General features: G+C 40.3%; 2 protein-coding genes across 2 annotated transcripts in view; both read right to left on the bottom strand.

Moving 5' to 3' along the window:
* Positions 1-24,181, bottom strand: part of LOC118749212 (E3 ubiquitin-protein transferase MAEA-like) — an 88,829-nt gene that overhangs the window by 42,904 nt on the left and 21,744 nt on the right. The window lies entirely within an intron of this gene.
* Positions 12,384-14,833, bottom strand: LOC118749204. The gene has a single exon (XM_036483990.1). The coding sequence runs from the start codon at positions 14,485-14,487 to the stop codon at positions 13,966-13,968; it is 522 nt and encodes a 173-aa protein (XP_036339883.1). The 5' UTR covers positions 14,488-14,833; the 3' UTR covers positions 12,384-13,965.

A 24,181-nucleotide genomic window follows, 5' to 3' on the forward strand; every position in this document is an offset into this window, starting at 1 on the left:
CCGCAGATATCAATATACCATGCCGACACGAAGACGGTTATCTCCTCAATCTTGCTCTGTAGCCCGTTGCAGTTAAATTGAAGGAGCTTCATATGGTTCGGGAGACGTGTCGTGATGTGGGGTGTAATGGATGTGTGTGTTCTTACCGCCGTTGGCTGTGTGCGCTGCTGTGATGGGTGCCGCCCTACGGTGGTGGCGGGAGGCGTCGCAGTTGAGGTCTGCGACCGAGCAGCACAACATGGGCCCTCGAAGTTCCCCGTCTAATCTCGCGTGGTACGCAGACCTGAGCATGCCCTAAAGTGGCAACAGCCAAGGCAGGTGTTGCACTTGAATGATGGCGCATTACGGAATATCCTGGTCTGACATACCGTGCAGATTGTAGGAGGGACCAGGAGTTGTTGGCGGCGGCGTGTGGGTAGTGGTGCGGTTGTGTGTGTTCTGTGGCCTGTCGTGGCTGTGGTATGGTCTGTGGTGTTATTATGTTGTTGTGCTGTGGTGACTGTGTGAGTCTGCTCAGGTGGACTGAGGTTAGCCGTGGAGGCTGCTCTGTTTGAGCAGCAGGGGGCCACGTACGTCGTGGTCCACTGTCGATGTGTCCGTAGTCCTGAGCAGACTCTAAGGTGACTCCACCCCTGCAGACATTACACTTGACTGAGGTGGAGTTGTGGTGTAGTCGACTCTGGCATACACAGCAGGTGTAGATTTCTGGCCCTGGGTTTGACACGATGCCAGCCCTGAGTAGAAGAATACTTAGTGAATGCAGCCCTAAGGACGTACAACTTCTGAGATACTTCGCCGACCTAAACGGGGTTATATCGCCGAAACAACTGCCCTTGGTCGGGTAAAACCCGAGTCATTCCGGTACCTAGAACCGGCTGTCGTGGGAATGTACATTTTTTATCTTTACGTTTGCTTTCATCCTGACTAATTCTGATAAAAATTTATTTGTTTATTTTAACTCACTTTAACTGAAACTCCACTTTTTAGTTTTTCCAGAATACTGGTATTTAAGTCATAGAAAGGCAAACAATTTAAAGTTTGTGTGTGTGGCATGCATAAACACAGAAAGTTGTAGGTATCGAGGTTAAATTGGTTTGAAGTTGCTCTTATAAAGGAAACAATGTTTTGCTTTAAAGACCTGCATTAATCAAGGGATTGCGTCACCGTGTACGCACTGTAAATGTCTTTCGTTGAATAAACAGAAGTTAAGTTACGAACAATTATAAGGCTCAACCTATGAAAAACGCGTGTTTAGATTTGAGGGGTATTCAAAATTCTAAGTATGCATATTTTTATGTTTCACTAGATCTATAACTCTAGCAGTCATACAGTTTTATAAGCCGGACGAAATCCTTGACGGTGGTACCGGGAGGGGAACGGCACATGACGGTAGGAGGTTTAGTTTGAGTTAAAGTCTCACACTGACGGGGTTAGGCTTTAGATGCTTACTCCTCGTAAAAACATGTGCAGTAAAAAGTGAACTATTTAAATCGACGAATAGTTTTATATCAACTTTTGTGGACTTCTGTTTACGTTTTTTTTGTACAGCATACCTCTATTGCCTACAATAATTTTAAGCTACAATAAAAAATTTTGAGTAAGTAATAGCCATTGGTTTTGAAAAAAAAAATTTTTGTCATTGTAAAATATAACGGCCCGACAAATTTAAAATTGATTGGTGAAATGCAAATAGGCAAATTTTAATCCATTTTGTATGGTCCAAGAAAGATCTGGCAAGTGATGTGACAGATCCCATCGCCTGTAAATTTCTTCGTTTCTTCTTATACTATATGAGATAACAACAGCCAGGAGGAAGCCTTATTCTTAAGTAACCCACTTCGTAGCTACAAAAACCATAAAGATTATTTGTATACACAAAATAACTTGTGTAAAACAAAATGAGATCGTGTATTTATTTAACACATTTGATACCAAAAACCATAAAGAAAATATGTAGGCATATGCATCTTTTATAGTCCAATTCCAACAATGTGAACAACATCAAACTATCGATAGTGTTTAGAAAAATTCCGATATTTCAATAACTGAGGACACTAATTTACTTCAAGTTAATACTTACAACAATCTCTTAACAATAAATAAGACAGCTGTTGAATTTTTAGGAATTGGGCGTGGCACCGCCCACTTTATGACTAAAAAGGTGTGTCTCGGTAACGACTTTATCGATTTCTAGCAAAATTGTGGCATTATTCATAAAGAATAAAGTAGGTTTAAAGAGCTTTATAAAATGACGTTTTCATTCATTTTTCTGTTTATAAACCTTTTTTAAAGCTACTTTGTTTTTTATGAATAAGGCCATTGGTCTATATCATTGAGTCTAACTCAGCATATTATCGAAAACGTTTGAAATCGGGAAAAACATCCCTGCTTACCATGCAAAGGTAGTTTAGAGAAAGTTGAAACAACAATATTTGATATCTGAGCCGGGTACATAAAGTTCGGTTTCGCCCAAACTTATACTTTTTTAGTTACTTGTTTTTAATTATTTTCCTTTATAAATGGTACATAAATTTATGATTTAGAAGTTATTTTTGTTAGCAGCAATGAAATAAAAAAATATATTTAACAATAAAAAACATAATGAAAACAGGTTGATAGAAAATGTGCTAAGTCCACATTAAAAGAACAAAATCATAAAGAGAAAATGTGGTAAGTCCCAACGAGACCCCTGCTTATCATGCAAAGGTAGTTTAGAGAAAGTTGAAACGACAATAATTGATATCTGAGCCGGGTACATAAAGTTCGGTTTCGCCCAAACGTATACTTCTTTAGTTACTTGTTTTTAAATTATTTTCCTTTATAAATGGTACATAAATTTATGATTTAAAATAGTTATTTTTGTTAACAGCAATGAAACAGAACTGTAATAGGTTATTATTCATTTTAAAACAATAAAATATATTTGAAATAAATTTAACAATAAAATAATAATGACCACGGGTTGATAGAAAATGACAAAGTCCACTTTAAAAGAACAAGATCACAAAGAGAAAATGTGGTAAGTCCCAAAAGGGGCCAGACAGAACGGCAAACTGCATTTACAGATTAGGAAAATATTAACAACAAAAAAAGCTAGACGGTTTTTTGTCCCTCCTAAAAAGTTAAAAAATGGACTTAGCCCGTGTGTACACTAAGCCAACGATATACAAAACTTTATTTAAATTAGCTTACCGACTTAGGGTAAGCAAATTGTATATGAGGAAGAAATATTGAGTCATTAGATTTGAAAATAATATCACCTAAAACTTTTGTCAAATATAATTTATTTATAATTAAACACACTAAACTTACAATTAAAATAAAAGTTAGTATCTTATATTTTAGTCGCTGGTTCCGCCACCAGTGCGCAGGGGTATTTGATCGATCTAGGCGGTCATAAGTCTATTTTTTTTTAACTTATCGTAGGAACAAGAAAAATACTACCTGCCACAGTTGAATAGTTGCGGAACAATAGGCAACCCCTGCCCCGAACTTGTGATGCCGCTTTGGCGGAGTATCTGAGTCGGAACTTGTCAGTTTGTGATAGAGCACGTTTTATTTTACGACATTAATTTTGAAACAGTTGCGTTCAAAAGTGATTATTATTATTGTGGTCAGTATCAAATAAAAATTGTTATGAAGTCTGAAGACGCAGGTAAAACTACATTTATTTTAAATAGTTTCGGTTAAGCATAATTTAAACTAAGTAATAATCAGTAATTGGAAATATTATATTTTTTTAGTGATTATTTTTTCATTACTATGTAAACCGTAAGCTTTTAGTTGTACTTCCACGCATTTCCACGTTACGTTACTAGTTGCTTTCTATAGTATGGAGCTTTGATAGTATACTGCACAAAAATTAGCTTCCGATAGCTACCGATGAGATTTTTATGACCAATAATAAAGATAGATCTAAAAAAAAAATTTTCATTTCCATACATACTTTGTAATTTTTAAGTATTTCCTTTGCTTTAGAGCAGTGTCCGCCAAAAAGAGAAAAGTCTTAAAATGAGAATGTATTAGTTATGAAATAAAAAATGAGAATGTGTTGGTGGTAATGCACGGAAAAAAATTTCTGTGTTGTATTACTTATTATAAAAACTTTGGTAGGTTTTTTGCAGTTTTTTCATTGTGCGTGTTTTTAGATCTAAACAACATAGAAACATATAATGAAATTTAACGGCCCTGAGAAAGGAAAAAGTTGGTAAAATTTTGTATGTATTGTACACAATTATTATTATTTTTTATAATTTAAGTGTGGATTTCTGAGCAAAAAAGATAACGTGCTTCGAGCACTCTGAATATTAAAAGAAAATTTCGTTGGTTTCAAGTAGAAATAAAATGAAAATATATATATCTAATATAAATTTATTTTAAAATTAGGTAAAACTTGACATTTAAGAACAGTTCAAAATAAAGACTAAAGCAAAAGATAAATAACAAAACATATTGTATGTTTTAATTGAGGACTAGTCTGGTATTAAAAAAAAAATACATAATTCACAAAGTTCTTTTGATATGAAGAAAAAGCACGACTTGGTACCATATACATACCTATTTCTAGGGGTGTATGTACGGAAAATTGTGTTATAAAATTTTTGAATGAATATTCATTCTTTCTGCTCAGTGTACCTACTTTATTCGACAATAATGCGTCATCACCCTGCTTCGCCTATTGTTTGCATGCAACTAAATAAAATTTGTTGCTCTGCTACTCTTTCTGTTGACGTTCGGATTGTGTACGTGTAAGAAGCCGATTGTGTACATGTGAACGGCCGAATATAGTTCGTTTCCCAGGAAAGTGTTTGGCGGGCACTGCTTTAGAGTCACCAACTGGTTCCTGCTATAGAGTAGTAATTCGAAAATATTTATTTATAAGATGCATCGACAAAATGCTATGAATTTTGAGAACAAAATAAAGTTTCTTCAAAATGATATATTATCTTCTGACACCTTCTCCGATGAACAAACAAGAGATATAAAGCACAAATTTTCACAACTAAAAGCACAGTTTATACAAAGGTGGATAAAACCCCTTGGAAAAGAAGAAGTAACGTAGCATGGCTACAAGGAACATTTTCAATTCCCAAAGGTATGCAGCAGCCGCGATCTAGTCGACCACAAAAAAAGTTTCTAGACTCCTCAGAGAGAAGTAAACGGAGAAAAAGCAAAGACATTCGAAGCACGGTAGATAAAGAGGTATTGGTGCACGCAGCTCTCACTAAATTGCACAATTCTGGTAAACAAATGCCAACCCTCAAGTAGCAGCTGAAATAAGGGGAATTGATTTTGACCTCATTAACGTAATTTTAGAAGTCATCTCAAGTGTGCACAAGGTTGATTTAAAAAAATTTGCAGACTATGCGATTGAAACAGCAAGACATTATATTGATCTTTATCCATGGCAACCTATGACCAGGGTTCGGATTTGCCTCATTTTAGACCCTCGCTCGCTCGTTAGTTTGCTCTGAGCTAGCGCAACTCACGAGCAACACGCGAGGCTATTTGCAAATGAGCACTCGTTAAGTACGAGCGCACGCGCTGAGCAGCCAGCGAGCGAGTACGCAAACGAGGGCAGCGCAAGAATTGAGCGTCAAGCAAACGAGGCCCTCATTTGCTCTGCCCTCGCGAGGGCGTCGTTGCGAGCGAGGCACTCATTTGCAGCAGCAGACGAGCGAGGAAAATGAGGCAAGCAGAATAGACAGGCAAACGCGTCGTTTGGTCGGCAAAAATGTATGGGATAAAAATTGCAGCAACTAAGAATTTCGAGTAAAGGATTGTATGCACGCATGCAGACACATATGTTTGTATATATTTATGTATATATTCTTATGCACAGAAGAATAGATTCGTGCTATTTTGACCAGTTTTATCTACTAGGTAGGCACATATGTGCATACATATCTATGTAGGTATAATGTTTTTAATGTTCAATAATTTCTTATAAAATTTCAACTTATACACTTAGGTCTCTTTTTATGCGGTTCTTTTTTATGCGGATTTGAATTTATGCGGTTTTTCAAATACTTTTTTCGCTGTAGCGATTTTGCTTTTTTGAGAGCTTTAATTACTTTTTTTCAATATGTAAGGGGCAATGCTTCTGATAAATAATTTGTCTTTGTATTCTTACATACAAGTAATTACTAAGTAACTATGTTATATATATATAAATGAGAATATAATATTTATAAAAATCATTATTTTGTCTTTCATTTCATAAATGAGTAGGACATCAGCATTTTCAAATGAATATTCCAGGTTTAGCCCCCATACATATGTATGTATGTAGGATAATACAATCTACTATTTGATAATTAAGGCTGGTCCACATAGAACTTTCGCGTTGGCTTTGTAGTTGGCGTTGGTTTGACAGAACGCAAGTTAAAAGTATGCGTTCTTCAATGAAGCTTGGCAGAGACTACTTTGGCCACTAAATTAACATATTAACCAGAGATAAATTAATATTTCATATCAATAATTGCATGAAAAATTATATTTCTTGCCTTCATTTGATTAAAAGGAAAAAACATTTCATTTAATTTTATTTATTTGCAACAGCTGGCGACCGACGCAGCGATCTTTCTGCTTTGTGTTAGCCTTAGAGGATAGATCCGCCCCCCTTCGTCATTGAAATGAAACTTTTTATTTTTGAATTAATAACACAATATTATTTTACCCTTCCGATTTATAAATTTTTTTATTTCAGACTAATGACAAATTATCTTTTAATGAATATATAAAATTATCGGTTGGTGGATTATGTATTTGAATATTTGCGCAATACACTAGGCCATTTTGCTTAGTTCCCCACAGTGTTGGGAAATAATCTATAATCTATACAAAAACTGTACTTTTCGACTGTAAATTGTATTGACTTTTTAATTTGGTCATATGCATGCATGCATACATAGATTCCCTTCAAGACCAATGCTTTGATGGTATTCACGGGAAAGTTTATGTAGGTACATTTACATATTTTACACTTTTAACAGAAATGTCAAGGCAGATATTTTAAGATACACTTCTTAACAAACACATTTTTTAAATTTATAATGAATGGATAAAAGAGACATCTTCTTTGAATTCAGTACTAAAATTTGACATTTCAAGTGCTTATCAAAACTTTATACATGTTAACTAGATTGGCCATTTTTCTTGAAATTATATAATTTTAATTAATTGTTTATAAAAATGCAGTTTCCACTTTAACAAAACCCGTATAAATCCAAGGTTTAATCTTTGCGCAACATAAACAAAATCAACAAACTTTCGTAAAGCTTTTTAATTAGATTTCCTATAAATATATATTTTGAGTATGCAGTTTTGTAGCCCGATCAATTCAAATAAAGCGCAAGTTTAAAATACATAGCTGCGACTTATCGTTGATTTTTAATATTTATTTTTTTTTTGATGAAGGCGTTGCTCGTTTTCTTTATTAAAAAAATCATCGAACATACTTAGATAATACCGACATCGTCAAAAATATGCCATACATCAACTGTAAATCACCGCTACTTTAAATTTGCACTTTATTAGACTAAAATTGAATGAGCTAAAAAACTGCAAAATATTAAGAGATAAAATTGGAATAAAAAGTTCGAAATTTTTAAGAAAGTTTGTTTTTTTAATGTTGTTCAAAATTGAACTTATTTTCATTAAGTGTTTGTAAAGGAATAAACTATATTTTTATAAACAAATAATTCAAATTAAAGTATAATAAAATAAATAGTCAAATCTAGTCAATATGTGAGTGTCGTAAAGTTATGATATTTAAGAACATCTCTTCTTAATTAACGATGACACTGTTTCTATATGAAGCTGATTTCAACGTTTTTGTTTTAATAAATTTTAGTATCGAAAATATTCTTTCAACTTGCCTAGGAATGTGATATAATGGTTCGTTCAAAACCTTTTTTCAAAACTTATAAACGTAAAAACGAGAACGCGAAGACAAAAAGAGAATACAAAAATTTCCCGCAGTGAATTTTCAGATTTTTAAAACGGTATAGTAATTTAAATTTTTAAATTTAAATAAAGCATGAATACCCCATGGATTAAACGAGTAGATAAAAAATACATAACGGTAAAATTGGCACATACATAAATATATGAAAAAATGCACTCAGGCGACGCCTCTAGCCATTGTGTGTCTCAAATTTAAGTTATCGATGGAACTTTTTTTTCATCCCTCCCAAAGCCAAATCCTGGCTACGCCACTGGTCCTCCACATATATTTACTTGATTTTAAACATTTACTATTTTAAACATCGTAACACGTCTTTTCTAAATATTTTGAGTTAAAACTTTCATAAAAATAATTTTGGCCGCCTAAATCGGCCAAATACCCCTATGTGCAGTGGTAAGGGGTAGAGACTTTTAGAATGAAAGGCTTTCAGGTTTAGAGATTGGATACAGAAATCTCTTTGCGTGCTTTACTAATTTTTGTGATCTTCACTATCCGCCAATCGAGGCCAGAAGTGAAGTTTATCAAAAATAAAATAATAGTTAAAAAAACTAAAACCTCCCTATTATAATTGCCATTCGTACTGTCATCAGGTATGTAACTTGAGAACAGAAATCGCTGCATCTTTTAGGCGCATCAATATTACATAGTTACATCCCGAGCTAATACCCAGCAAAACCAGCGTGACCGAAACTCCAACACAAACGCAAATTGTATGCTGTTACTAACACATATGTAATAATTTTTGATTGGAGTGCCATCTATTGTTTTTTCTTGCGAGGTATTTTTCGCATATGAGTAAGTAGTCAAGCTAATCTATTCACATATGAGCAAGCAGGCAAACTATTTGGTTTGAAAAATCACACGTACACAACACTTCTGGGAGCATTTTTGATTCACTATTAAGAATGTGATAGCAAAACGTGTCGAACTTAATGGGCACGCGTGACGGTCACGTTACTAGGAAAGTGACCGTCACTGTTCTTGCTGGGTAAAAGGAAGGTAATAGGATAGTTCTGTACAGCCTCCTCAGCTGTTAACCTGTTTGTGATTTTCAAATACCAATTGTAGTAGCCGGCCACTGTCACTTAGTGACTTTGTAGGTTTTGAGATGCAGCATGGTTCACAGTTAGCGGTTATTTGCTGCGTTATATCGTTCAGTTGATATTTCTATTTGAAAGTTGGTGTCGTCATACAAATATGCGGCTGAGGTTTTAGAGAAAAAGGATGTTTTTAAATTATATAGAAACGAACCAGCTACGCAAAAGAAATTTAAGTCAGGAATAATATAACAAAAATTTGTTGTATTAATTGTAACAAGCACGTTTGCATAAAACATTGCATCACAGAATCCATCATAGCTTCGATTTTCGTGAAATCTACGAAAGTGTTATCACAAAATCCGAATGGCTACGACCCTAAATTCGAAATCCGTGAAGTATTCACTGAATCCGTTCGTAATGAAGATTCGTATAGATATTCTACGACGAGTTTGAGCCCTAGAGATCTCGGGATGCTGGGTGACGGTGCTGGGAGACTGTCCAGGTGAGCTCGGGCTCAGGGGAATTGATGGCGGTGGACGGCAGTGGTTGGAGGGGAACGATGAGTTGCTGGCGGTGGAACTGCTGGCGGTGGTGATGGTTAGCGATGAAGTGGGTGCTGCGGATGTTACTGGCGGTGGGGATTACGATCCCAAAGAGAGGCGTCACAAAATCTGCGAACACCGGGTTCAAATTTTGCTGCACACCAAAATCGTGAATAGCGCGGCAAACAGGAGCTCGGTAACTGATTGGTATAAATTAAAACACGCTTTGGACTTGACAAAGGCGAGAATTTATTTAGTTTAGATATAAGGCGTATACAGCGATATAAAAATTACACCGGCGGCGGGTTGCGAAAAAGCGAACGATTGGTGATTTGCGAAACTTAAACTTGATACAAAATGTCACTTTTGTTTTTTCTTCCTACACTGTCATTCTTAGTCTGCGTTATCGACCTTGACATTGCCAGCTGCCTTTCTTAGGTCTGATTCTGTACAATTCAATTAAATTCTAAAATTAAGGGTGTTCGATTACAATTCAATTCAATTACAACTTTTCTAATTACATTTTATTACAATTCAATTCGAATTTACTTTAAACATGAGAAATGCAGCAATACAATGACAGTGAATCAAAATACCTGATGATAAATAAGTATAAATACATGTAAAATGCAACGTGACTCGTTGGGCTATACTCGCTTAGCCATCCTACCTCGCCTAGACGCGCTAAGCGGCTAGTACATCCTTCAACTCTCTTTAAGGGTGCGCATGGCTTCGTGCACCAAGAGCTTAGTGGCCTTGCCTTGATAGGTGCTGCGATGATTGCGTTGCACGGGCGTTGTTTGCGTTGCACGATGTGTTGCCTGCGTTGAACGGAGCGTATGTTCTGCGGTACAGAGCGGCGAGATTGAGGACCATTAATGGTAGCGCGGTGATTGCGTTGAAACTTAATGAATGTGCTCCTTGTACAAGGGACTCCCTTTGGCGGTTGTGCTGAGTGCATGGTATGGCCACTAGATGCGTTGACCTCGCTGCGGTGCAGAAGCGTATGGTGGAACTGTCCACACGTTCGGCAGTTCCCATTGGAGGAACAGTCCACGGTCCGGTGTGAGAGCGCGAGGCAGTTCGTGCAATATGGTGCGCGCGCAGGATCGTAAACCTCTGATGGGGCTGTAGGGCCCGGAAGCGCTGCATACTCGTGTATTGCCTGCCAAGTAACTGTGATAAACAAATGTAGGTAAGCAGTGCGGGTATAGTGCAGTCGGTGAAAAGTTGTTTAGTTATCTGCTGTGGGGGTTAAAGGGAAATTTGCGGATGGCAAAGGGCATAGCTTTACAATCGAATGAGTGAGTATGCCGGTTTTGGTGCGTACGTCAACTACGCGAATATGTTCATCTGGATCGGGATGGGTCGTTTCAATGCGTCCAAGACGCCACTCAGTGGGCGGCAACGTATCATCTGTAATGAGGACGCATTCTCCAGATTTCGGTGAAACTTTAGTGTCTTTCCACCTATTACGTTTCTGAAGGTCTTTGAGATAATCTTCCTTCCAACGGCGGCTGAATTGATGGTGCATAACTTTAACTCTTTCCCACCTATTGAGGTGAGACAAATTTCTATGATGTACTTCCGGAAGAAAGGAGGGCAGTTCCCCTTAAGAAATGGCCAGGGGTGAGGGCCGTGAACTCTGTTGGATCTTGGGAGAGAGCGGCGATGGGACTGCAATTAAATAACGCTTCGATCCTAACTAATAGAGTGGTGAATTCTTCAAACGTGAATTTATGTGCTCCAGCCGTTCGCTTGAGATGTAACTTAAAGCTTTTGACGGCGGATTCCCATAATCCCTTCTCTGTTGCTCTTTTGGCTCCAATGAAAGTAGTGCCATTGTCGCTCATCATTCTTGCTGTACAGCCTCGACGCCCAACAAAACGGGCAAACGCGGCGAGAAATGCGTTTGTTGTTAAATCAGAGCACAGCTCAAGGTGAACCGCCTTTGTCGTGAAACACACAAATACGGCCGCGTAGCCTTTCACAATGGTGGAGGACTTTAGCATGGAGGCTTTTACTTGAAAAGCCCAGCAAAATCTACACCGGTGGTGGTGAAAGGCGGAGCGTTAGTGCAACGCCGCACTCCTGTCTTATCATTTGCTGCGTGAGCCGAATTTCTGCGTGTAAGAGAAGTTCGTGGAGAAAACGAAGATAGAGAGCAGCAAATCGAGATTTTTCGGGTATAATGAGTGACGCTCATTATAGCTGAGTGGAGTGGGCCAAACGACCATTGACCCGGAGCAACCCACATTTGTCTAGAAAGGGGTTGATAACTAGCAATGGCTTTTCTTAGCGATTGGCACTGACTGCGATAAGCATGAAACTTCGCGGGGGAAGTAACGGTTTTGCATTAAGGCAATGAGACGACGTTTGGTGGAGCGGAGATCATTGTGCGATAGGGGTAATGAGAGAGGACCCTGTGCGGCTTGAGTTCGGCTCTTTAAGCGATCTAAGAACTTGCAGACATATGCCATAACTTTAAGCATGCGGGAAAAGGACGATAAGCGATCTAAAATGTCGGATTCATCTTCGGCAGCGTGAAAGGCGTTGACTCGGCGGACCTCCGGAGGGTTAATGGAGCGCGCAGCTGATTTTGGCCAGGTGTCGGGTTAGCCATTCGGGCCCATGCCACCACAGAGAAGAGGAGGCTTAGTCGAGAGGTTTGCATTGTCTTGTTCCCATGTCCGCGGGATTATCGCTGCTGCGTACATGCTTCCAAGTCGAATTTCCTACCAGATCAATTTAAAATTTAAATCACTGAATCTTAAAAATAATGGAAAAAGGCTGCATAATTGTTAATAATAAATATTTATTATACTCCACATTTTTTAAAGTTTGATATAATTCCATATATTTTTGTAAACGAAGACGTAAAATACTAATGCCTTACATACATACATAAGTACATACATACATACATACATTCATCTGCTAGACCAGTGATTCCCAAAGAGGTCCAGGCAGACCCCCAGGGGTCCATGGGAGACTCGACGGGGTCAACGCTGGCATTAAAAAAATATGGGGGCCCACGAGTTGTAAGTTGGGGTCACGCAAATGTATCTGGTTTCGATAGTAAGGAACAAAATGGTTGCCTCTTTATTTTACTTAAATTTTTAAGAGTGGTGTATAGTGCTCTTCACGCACTGCTGCACTTACCGTCACTTTGTGTCTTCATACGTGATGAAGCCTTCAAAGTCACCTGCAGACTAAAAAGAAACGGATATTGGTATAACACTGACTGAGGCGCGACAGAGATTTGAGCACTTGCGTCTATAATGCTGACTTTCCTTAGGGGGAATGCTTGTTTAATACCAGCACTGAGCCCGATCTTGCACACTGAATCTTGGACCTTTTCGAGGTTAATGGGGATAATCTTTACTTTTTTCTTACGGAATTTGCTTCGGTCCTCCGGCTGAAGTATTTGCAATCCTCAAGGCCATAGATAGCGACAGCCCAGCTGCACTTAAGTCATTGGCCAGCCCTCTATCTAAGTACTTCCAAACTAGTTCTACAATGCAAGTAATGTTGGCAAACATAACCAGCTCGCTTTACTCTGAGTGCCGGGTCACTCGGGAGTGCCTGGCAATGAGACATCTGATCATTTGACCACAGTTAGCTTAGACCAGGTATTCGTCGATCCGCAACCAGTTTCGCACTTCCCAATTAAATAAACTATTTAACAAATACGTCACATGCAAATTCAGGAACGATCCGAACAAGTGACGAGTTTGTGGATTGTTCTTAAAAAATATAACTCCGGAGGGCAAGATAGTACTTTTATGGCTTTACGAGCACTGTGTTTTTACAACTTGAAAGTGTATTGTCACATTATTTTAATAAATAGAACGCAAGAAAATATTTTATTTTTATTTTTGCCTATGTACAAAATACAACTGCTATGTTGGCTTGGTCATGCCGTACGAATGGACAGAAATGCTCCAGCTCTAGAAGTTATCAACGCGGGTTGTGATGGTGGAAGAGGAAGGCCCCACTGCGATAGAAGGACCAAGCGGAGAAGAACTTCGCTTCACTTGGCATTTCCCATAGGCGTCAGTTGGCACAGAAGAGAAACGACTGACTTACTGTTTGGACTCGGCCAAAATCTCTCAGGCGCCAAATAAGAAGAATAAGAACTATGTGCGTCCCAGATGCATTTGCTAAAGCGAGGAATGGACCAGAGCTATCAGCAATGCATGTCTTGTCTGGAAAAAGATTCAGTTGGTTATTTTTATGTAACTTGCGGGACTTAGCTTTTGCAAACTGACAGATATGGAAACAGTGTACTTTCTCTCAAAACAAAACCTTTTGTGTAACTTTTTGGTTACTTGCACTATTTTAAGGTTTGCCGGTTCTCAAGTCCGACTTCTATATTTTTTATCGGCGCCGGTGACGTCCACTTGACCCGTGATCATAATTCGTTGCCATAATCTGCAGACCAGCGGCGCCAAAAGCGTTGCTTGATGGCGGTGATCATATCGTAACGGTCCAAATTCGATGTGTTTCTGTCTTCGAGTGAGCGTTCGGGTAGGGCGCGTAACGAGTAACCGACCAAAAAATGTCCAGCAGTGAGTGCTTCAAAGTCATTGGGGTCTGCTGATAGCGGTGAGAGCGGGCGCGAGTTTAGTATAGCCTCTATCTCCACCGCAACCGTGCTCAGTTCTTCAAGGGTTAGTCTTGCGTTTGCCAATGTGCTATAGAGTAGTCCCTTTCCGCTTTTGACTGCTGTCTTGCAGAGGCCGCCAAAGTGGGGTGCCCTGGGTGGAATCAAATGAAAATTAATGAAGTCTGATGAGCAAAAGTTAATAATTTCTTTATGAGTTTCATCTTTAAAGAGAAATTGCTTAAGCTCCTTTAGGTGGTTGGATGCTCCTACAAAATTCGTGGCGTTGTCACAAAAAATGTCGTACGGCATCTTTCGGCGACCAGCCATACGTTTCAGAGCATTCAGAAATGCCTTTGTAGATAAGTCAGAGATCACCTCGATGTGAACCGCCTTAGTGACAAGGCAAACGAATACAGCCAAATATGATTTGGTAGGCGCCTAGCCTCGAATTCGCATATAAGTGTTTATTGGGCCGCAAAAATTAAGTCCGCAGCGTTCAAATGACCGCGATGGTTGGAGATGGTAGCGGTCCCATGACTTGCTGCAGCAGTGTAGGCTTGTACCGAACGCAATGTACACAAGCACGAACGACACGATAGCCCATTCCTACGACAGCCGGTTCTACGTGCCGGAATGACTCGGGTTTTACCCGACCAAGGGCTGTTGTTTCGGCAATCTAACCCCGATTAGGTCGGCGAAGTATCTCAGAAATTGCTCGTCCATGGGGCTACATTCGCTACGTATTCTTCTACGCAGGGCGGGCATCGAGTGAAACCCAGGGCCAGAATTCTACACCTGCTGTGTATGCCAGAGACGACTACCCCACAACTCCACCTCAGCCGAGTGTAATGCCTGCGAGGGGTGGAGTCACCCTAGAGTCTGCTCAGGATTACGGACACATCAGCAGTGGACCACGTCGTACGTGGCCCCCTGCTGCTCAAACAGAGCAGCCTCCACGGCTAACCCCAGTCCACCTGAGAAGCCCACACAGTCACCACAGCACAACAACATAACAACACCACAGACCATACCACAGCCACGACAGACCACAAAACACACACAACCGCACCACTACCCACACGCCGCCGCCAACAACTCCTGGTTCCTCCTATACTCTGCACGGTATGTCAGACCAGGATATTCCGTATTGTGACATCAGTCAAGTGCAACACCTGCCTTGGCTGGTGCCACTTTAGGGCATGCTCAGCTCGGCGCACCACTCAACTGTAGATCTCAACTGCGGCGCCTCCCGCCACCACCACAGGCCGGCAACCACCTCAGTAGCGCACACAGCCAACGGCGTCACGCCCAAACACATCCCTCGCACCCCGCATCACCACACGTCTCCCGAACCACATGAAGCTCCTTCAATTTAACTGTAACGGGCTTCAGAGCAAGATCGAAGAGATAACCGTGTTCATGGGAAGGCATGGCATATTGATAGCTGCGATTCAAGAGACGAAGTTGCACAGCAATTCAACACTGTTGAATTGTGCCGGGTACAACGTGCACCGTCGAGATCGCGATCGAGATAATGGTGGTGGCTTAGCGTTCATTACGCACCACACCGTGCAGTATCGTCTTATCGAAGCAGACATGGAACGCAGGGATACCACCCTAGAATGTCAGGGCAGAAATATTTAACGTTTATATACCCCCTGTCAACTGCTGCCCGGCAGGATATCACCCTGACATAGGCGCGCTGCTCAGAGGTGAAAACCGTATGGTAGTAGGCGACTTTAATGCGCACCACGATCTTTGGCACTCAAGCCTGTCAAACGATCGTAGGGGAACTGACTTGGCTGAGCAGATAGGCGATTCGACATTCTGCACAATGAACGACGACGCACCCACCAGGTTTATGGGCAGTTGCTGCAGCTCGCCAGACATAACAATGGTCAGCGCTGGTCTGATAAACAGCATATCATGGCGACTTATGCTGACTTTAGCATCAGACCATCTGCCCATAGTCATCTCGATCGATAAACCAACCGACTTTGCTTCCGGGGCACAAGCTGATTGGAAAGGCTTCGCGGAATTTACTGAAAACACCTTCACTGCTCTCCCCACACCAACCGACGTCCACCTTGGTAAACGTAAGTTCCGCAGGATTGTCACCGCTGCTGCAGCTCGCTTCGTACCGGCAGGATGTATTACGGACCCACGTCCAAATTTCCCTGCTGAAGCGGCTGTTCTAGCCGATGAGCTTGATAGCCTTCGTTAGGCCGATCCCGGAGATCCCCGTATCAGGGATCTCAACGCGGAGATTTGGCAACTAGTAAACGTACATAAGCGGAAGAAGTGGGAAGAGCATCTAAGACCTGTAACTTCACCTCTGGTGTGAGTAAGCTTTGGTCAACCGTGACGTCATTTTCCAATCCGACGAAGCACGATGACAGAGCCGAAATTTCTTTCGGCGACCATGCTTCGTCGGACCCGGAGCGATGCGCGAGCTATTTTAGCCGGCAGTTCATACTGCATCCTCCGGTGGACAAAGCCAAGCGTCGAGTGACCAGAAGGCTGCACAAACTGCCAACAACCTGTGCTCCTCTTGCTTTCACTTGCGGTGGCCATCGGGAAGGCGAAAGCCTCCAAAGCCATGGGTCCCGACGCAATATGCATGCTGATGCTGAAAAATTAAATACCTAACGGAGGTCCTCAATTTGTCTATGGCCACTCTCATCATCCCAGACATCTGGAAGGCGGGGAGAGTGGTCCCACTGCTCAAACCGGGGAAACCTGCTGTAGGGTTTCGTATTTGTGTTACTGTCTTTTATTGTACTGTGTTAACTTCAACTTTGTAATTTTAGAAATTTTATATTTAAGTGATTTTGTAATTCAAACAGCAAAGAGAAAATTAGATTACTTCAAATATTTTTCTTGAGCTGTAAACAACATAATTTCATTTGGATTTTTAGATTAAACCTTTTTTTGAATAAATTTATATATTGTTAACTACAATTGGCGATCCTGCCAGGAGATATTACGTACTGCAAGCAAGCAATCAGCACCAAAAATATTTCACTAGGAGTTACCGGTGTGCTAACAGGATTATCGTATTAACTTGTGAAATTCCATCCTATTGTTTTACTGGTGCAAGGAGCCCAACTGTTGAAACTGCAACAAAACTATCACTGTCAACAGCTTGAATCATCAACCACAACATGTGCAATAACTGATTGTCTCACTATCCTGTTCACAGCCAATGCAATCGAGTTCACCGGCCTACGATAAGTGAATTATGAACATTAAGAACCTACGATATCTACTGCTGCTGCTGCATTACCTAGTGCCGATGGTTTCTTGGCTATTTCGACAAGACATAGTCCAACTTCTTTCCGACCTGGCCGACTCGCCAACAGCTAGGAGAATTCCCACAATTACCATCACAGCTTGGTATTGCACTACCCCACATCAATCATTATTATTACTATCATCCGACGACGGCAAAGCATTTGAGTAGCGAAAGTGCAGGCAGCAACTGGTACAGTAACCAAAGGAACATACAAAGCAGCTGCAGCAATAAGCAACGTCCGGTCGCTGTTAATACCAGCAATTTCAGTACACAGTGGTGAGCTGTATCTTTTTGTCTAATATTTATGAAATTTTTTTTCCCCCTTGAAATTAGATATATATATAATATATTTTCATTGTACCGTATATTTAAACTTGTTTCGGATCAGTTTTAAACACTCCTTTTAGAGATTATTTGTGTGAAGTTATCATAATGTTTCGTTCACCCCCACATGATATACACACATCTACACGGACTAATAATTTAAATGACTCGCTTATAGATTTGCAAAACAACTCTTTTCAAGAGGAGTTGGCAAATCCTTATGCTAGTGTATGCAACTTCAGTCAAGCTTCCACAGTTTTGGACAAGTTGTCCAGAAGCTTGGTTTGTACATACAGAAATGCAATTTAACATGAAAAACATTACACAAGATACTACAAAATGTGAACACACAATCACAGCGCTTCCGCAAGAAGTAATAGTTACAATATTAGATTTCATTCAAAATACTCCGCATAACAACAAGTTTTCAGAATTAAAGAAAGTCTTAATTGAAAGGCATTCTTTAAGCGAAAATAAGAAATTAGATAAAATTTTGTCAGATTCAGAGATGGGTGATCGTAAACCCTCTGAATTTTGTCGGTCGCTCATGTTGCTTGCAGGTTCCAAATTGAGTCAAGATATTTTAAAGAAACTTTGGCTGAGAAAATTGCCAAAAAATCTTAGTGTGATATTAGCTAGTTCAAGTACCAATGATATAAATGAATTGGTGAAACTAGTTGATAATATTTGGGAAGTGATTAATAAAACCGAAATATCAGCTATATATATTTCGGAGACTTAACGTTGTGACTGTATCGGGCCGTTATCCTTTACCTCATATTCAAGATTTTAACATGAATCTCAGAAATAAGTATGTATTTTCGAAATTAGATTTGGTGAGAGCCTACCACCAAATTCCAATGGCAGAAGAGGATATCTATAAAACTGCAATAGCGACACCTTTCGGTATGTGTGAATTTATACGAAGGCCTTTCGGACTAAGAAATTCAGCGCAAACTTTTCAAAGATTTATTAATGAATAGTTAGTGGTTTAGATTTTGTTTTTACATATATTGATGATCTATTGGTTGCAAGTGAAAATGAAGAACAGCATTTTAAAGATCTCCATATACTTTTCCAACGCCTAACAGAGTACGGGTTAAATATCAAACCAAGTAAATGTACTTTCGGTGTAACAAGTGTTGACTTTTTAGGACATAATATTTCTGGGGCAGGAATTAGACCCTCTGATGAAAAAGTGATAGCTATTCGTAGTTTTGAACGTCCTAAATCTATTAAACAGGCGCAGAAATTTATAGGCATGGTTAATTATTACCATCGATATGTACCAAAATTAGCTGAATTTACGGCAGTTATCTACGATTTAATCAATCGAACAACTAAGAAACGTGACAAGTCCTTAATTTGGGATGACACAACAAATAAAGCCTTTGAATGTATTAAAGAAAAGTTTGCCTCGACGATATTGTTAAATCATTTTAACAAAGATGCCAAACTCTCTTTAAATGTGGATGCATCTAATACGGCAATTGGTGGTGTCATACATCAAACGTTTGATAACAAAACAGAGCCACTAGCTTTCTTTTCTAAGAAACTTTCTCCATCCGAAGTTAAGTACAGTGCATTTGACAGGGAGTTGCTAGCTATTTATTTGAACATTAAACATTTTCGCTATCTTTTAGAAGGACGACAATTTACAGTTTTTACGGATCACAAGCCTTTGATGTATGCTTTGAGTTCAAAACCCGAACGTAGTCCGAGACAAACTAGACATATGGAATTCATTGCACAATTTACTAATGACATACGATATATTAAAGGACAGGAGAACATTATAGCTGACACATTATCTCGAGCTTTCGAAGTTGATGCAATTAAGGGTACAGAACTGAATTTCAAAGTTTTACAAAATGAACAAGAACAGGATGAGGAACTTAACACATTAAAATCTGGAGCTACATCACATAACCTTAAATTAATTCAAATTCCACTTTTAAATTTTAATATTTGGTGTGAAATGACAGGTGAGAATCCTAGGCCATTTGTTCCAAATAGTTTACGCAAGACGGTGTTTAATATGTTACATGACATTACACATCCTGGTATAAAAGCTACACGTCGTCTAATTTTTAAAAAGTACTATTGGCCAAAAATGCAAAACGAAATTAATATTTGGTCAAAAGAATGTATAAATTGTCAAAAATCGAAGGTAAATCTCCAGTAATTAAAATTCCGATTCCCAAAAGTAGATTTGATCATATCCATTTAGATATTGTTGGACCTCTTCCTGTATCGAAAGGACATCGTTACATTTTTACAATGGTTGACAGGTTCACTCGTTGGCCCGAGGCATACGCATAAAAGGACATTTCAGCGGCAGTGGCTGCAAATAAATTTGTTAGAGAATATATTTCACGTTTTGGGGTACCATTAAAAATCACTACAGAGTTTATGTCAAAATTGTTTTCGGAATTGCTTGTTAGTCATCACGTTAAAACTTCTGCATGCGGTTTCACAGGCAGTTAAAAGCTACGATAATGGCTAGAAATGGAACCAACAATTGGTATGATGAGCTGCCGATAATACTTCTGGGTTTACGATCGATGTATAAAGAAAGTATTTCAGCCACATCATCTGAGATGGTTTTTGGGCAAAATTTACGCCTACCCGGTGAACTTGTGGTTCCATGTGAAGAAAATGTTTCCCCAACTGAAGTATTAGGCAATTTCCGGGAACATTTTAAAAATGGTAAATCAAATTTAAAACATAATCAAAATTCTGATACTGGCGTATATGTACATATATATATTATTAATAAAAGATCATTGCAACAACCATACGAAGGACCTTATAAGGTTGTTGAAAAAAACAAAAAATATTTCAAACCCTGAAGTAGATTATGAGGTTAAAACAATTCCAATAGACAGACTAAAACCAGCAATCACTGAAACAGAACGAATACCAGAAACAAACACTAATATAATTAATAACACAACATCAAATAAGAAACGAGTTACTTTTAATTTATATAACATTAATTCTCTAGAAGGGGGAGCATTGTAGGGTTTGTATTTGTGTTACTGTCTTTTATTGTACTGTGTTAATTTCAACTTTGTAATTTTAAAAATTTTATATTTAAGTGATTTTGTAGTTCAAACATCAAAGAGAAAATTAGATTACTTCAAATATTTTTCTTGAGCTGTAAACAACATAATTTCATTTGGATTTTTAGATTAAACCTTTTTTTTTTTTAAATAAATTTATATATTGTTAACTACAACTGCCAACAAAGGAGATTCTTATCGGCCGATAACACTCCTTTCCCCGGTAGCGAAGACACTCGAGGCCTTGCTGCTCCCGTATTTCACAAACCACCTGACCCCGGCGAAGCATCAGCATGGTTTCCGTAAAGTGCACAGTACATAAACACTCAGATAACTCGTGGCCTTAACCGTAACCGTCCCTGTGAGAGAACGATTCTAGTAGCGTTTGACACCGTCTGCCATTCCAAGCTACTAGAAGATATAGAGGCTTCCTCTCACCCACAGAGGCTCAAACGGCAAATTATAATTATCGGAGTGGTCGACACTCGTCGGCAATGCTTAGAGACAAATCGAGTAAACCTAGAAAAATAAAACAGGGGGTTCCACAGGGTGGTGTCCTTTCCCCGCTACTGTTTAACTTTTACATTTCAAAGCTCCCTCAACCACCAGAGGGAGTCTCGATTGACTCTTACGCCGACGATTGCTTGATCATGGCGACTGTGAATGGAATTGATGACCTGTGTTCGAAAGTAAACGAGTATCTCTCCGAACTTTCTCGCTTTTTCACTGCAAAGTGTCTAGCCCTCTCCCCTACGAAATCCTTTGCGACCCTGTTCACAACCTGGACGAAGGAGGTCAGGCTACCGCTGGGAATTCACGTCGATGACACACCAACTCCGGCGGTGAATAATCCCAAAATACTCGGAGTAACATTCGACAGCCTGCTCTCCTTCTCTGCGCACGCAACCGCTATTGTCAATAAAGCCGAGACAAGGTCCTCAAGTCTCTAGCCGGTAGTACTTGGGGCAAAGACAAAGAAACGTTGCTGGCAACATACAAGGAAATAGGCCGGCCGGCCGGTTTTAAACTACGCACCATCAGTGTGGTCGCCGGGGACTAGTAGGACGCAGTGGACGAAGCTACAGACTGTACAGAACAACGCACTCAGGACAGCGACAGGATGCCTCCTGATGTCACCAGAACATCACCTCCACAACGAGGCACAAATGCTCCCCATAAAGGAGCACAACACAATGCTCTGCAAGCAGTTTCTGATCGGGAGCCACAGAAGTGGCCACCCGAACAGACAGCTGCTTGCAGAGGAGAGGCACGTCAGGAGGCATCTATATGAACTGACGGACGTAGTCCAGAGGTTCGTCAAGCAGCCTCTGGACCTGTCAGCTAGTTATGTAGACTCTAGACCTGTGAATGCAATTTTAGGCACACCACCACCGGACATAGACGGACGGAGCTTCATCTGCCTCGGGAGACACGAACGACAATTGCCCAACTTCGCTCTGGCTACAGCAGCAGGTTAAACTCTTACCTAAGTAGATTGAACGAGGATGTGTCAAATGAGTGTCCGGAATGCGGAGAGACCCCACATGACTCGAAACATCTCTTCGCATGCCCGGATAACCCGACCACGCTAACGGCTTTGTCCTTTTGGACCGACCCGATAGCGGCTGCACGCTTCCTAGGGCTGCCGTTAGTGGAACTTGACGACAACGACTGAGATATCAACCGATCTGGGCGGGGTTGGTGTAGCCGCTACAACAACAACAACAACACGACGGCCCACATCTCTGGCATTGACAATCCAGTATTCAAGGCGCATCAAAGCAACTAATGCCTTGGGACCTGCGTGATAATTTCGGATATGCAGGTGTCGTACATATGTCGGCACGAGTTGTGAGTTGCTGGGCAGAAGAATTGGGTGTTTTTGACTGTCTAGTAAATCGGCGTAATCGAGACGACCACCAACCTTGATGAGCTCGAACCCGGTCGAATTGTCAATAAATGGAGTGACAAACTTCAAGTGACTTTTTAAAGCTTGATTTTTCTTTAGCATTTGAAAGTCGACAGAGAAGTGCTGTTGCTGAAAGTTCCATGCTATGCAGTGTGAAGCGCGCCGAATTTCTTCAGGCGATGGTGACGCGTCACAGAACCAAAAAAGCCAGGCGACGAGGCGTAAACAATGAGGGTGCGAACTAATGCCATTTATGACGTCGAGAATATGGTTTGTCTCCTTCGTTATTGTGAGTGTCGTTTTACCCTTCTCCGCGTTGATTGTCAAGATCAGTTGGCGACTTGCTGTTTGGCCATTTTGTGTGATCCTGAAGCAAAAAGGATGGTCCAGAAAACTAATTCGACGACTTCAGTTCTGCAGTGGGGCAACCCCGAGATACGAGGTCAGCTGGATTTTCGCGCGTTGGTACGTGTTTCCAATATCTAGTTACGGTCAACTCTTGTATCTCAGATACTCGATTTCCCAAAAAAGTTGAGTGTTATTGAATGCTGTTGTAGCCAATGTAACACAAGTGACGAATCAGTCCAAAAGTAGCTACTTACGGGCTTATCAGTAAAAATGTTCCTTATTTTGGCGTACAGACAAGCCAGAAGATGTGCACCGCAGAGCTCAAGTTTGGGAAGCGACTGCTTTTTTACAGGGGCGACTTTCGTCTTTGATGTCAGCAACTGAACGGAAACATGACCACGGGAGGTTTCAGTACCTACGTATACTGAGCAGCCATATGCTCGAATTGATGCGTCGCAAAACCCATCTATTTGTATGCTGCGTACATTTGGTTGCAAACAATAGCGAGGTATGGTAAGCGACGACAGTGAATTCAATGATGCTAAGCAGTTCGTCCAAGATTGTTGAATGTGTTGCGGTACGGATTCATCCCAGTCGAGCTTCAATAACCATATCTCCTGCAGGATTATTTTAGCCTTTATAATTAGCGGTGATAACAAACCAAGTGGGTCGAATAGCGAGGAGACGATGGACAATATTTTCCGTTTTGTAACAGAATTGTATTCTTGTTTTGGCTTGAATGTGAAAGAGAATAGATCAGTGCGTTGGTGCCACGTTACTCCTAATGCGCTGGTCGCAAATTCGTCGGAGATATTGGGTTCCTTTGTTACTTGACTTTCCATGAAGTCCGGATGGTTTGAGTGCCACTTCGATAATGGAAACTGTCCACGATGAAGTACTTCGACAAACTGATGTTTAAGAGTGTGTAACGCGTTAGCGTCGTCCGCACCGCACAGCAAATCGTCTACGTAAAATGACGACTATATAACTGAAGCACCGATTGGAAACTCAGACACATATTCGTCCGCCAGATAGTGTAGGCTGCGCACTGGAAGATATGGAGCCGCAGCTGTTCCGTAG

This window comes from Rhagoletis pomonella, unplaced genomic scaffold, assembly GCF_013731165.1.
Source record: "Rhagoletis pomonella isolate Grant_MI unplaced genomic scaffold, Rhpom_1.0 Rhpom_scaffold_00001, whole genome shotgun sequence".
Classification (NCBI taxonomy): Eukaryota; Metazoa; Arthropoda; class Insecta; order Diptera; family Tephritidae; genus Rhagoletis; species Rhagoletis pomonella.

Coding starts and splice junctions, on each gene's coding strand:
- LOC118749204 (XM_036483990.1), bottom strand. CDS start 14,487: ATGGCTGGTCGCCGAAAGATGCCGTACGACATTTTTTGTGACAACGCC.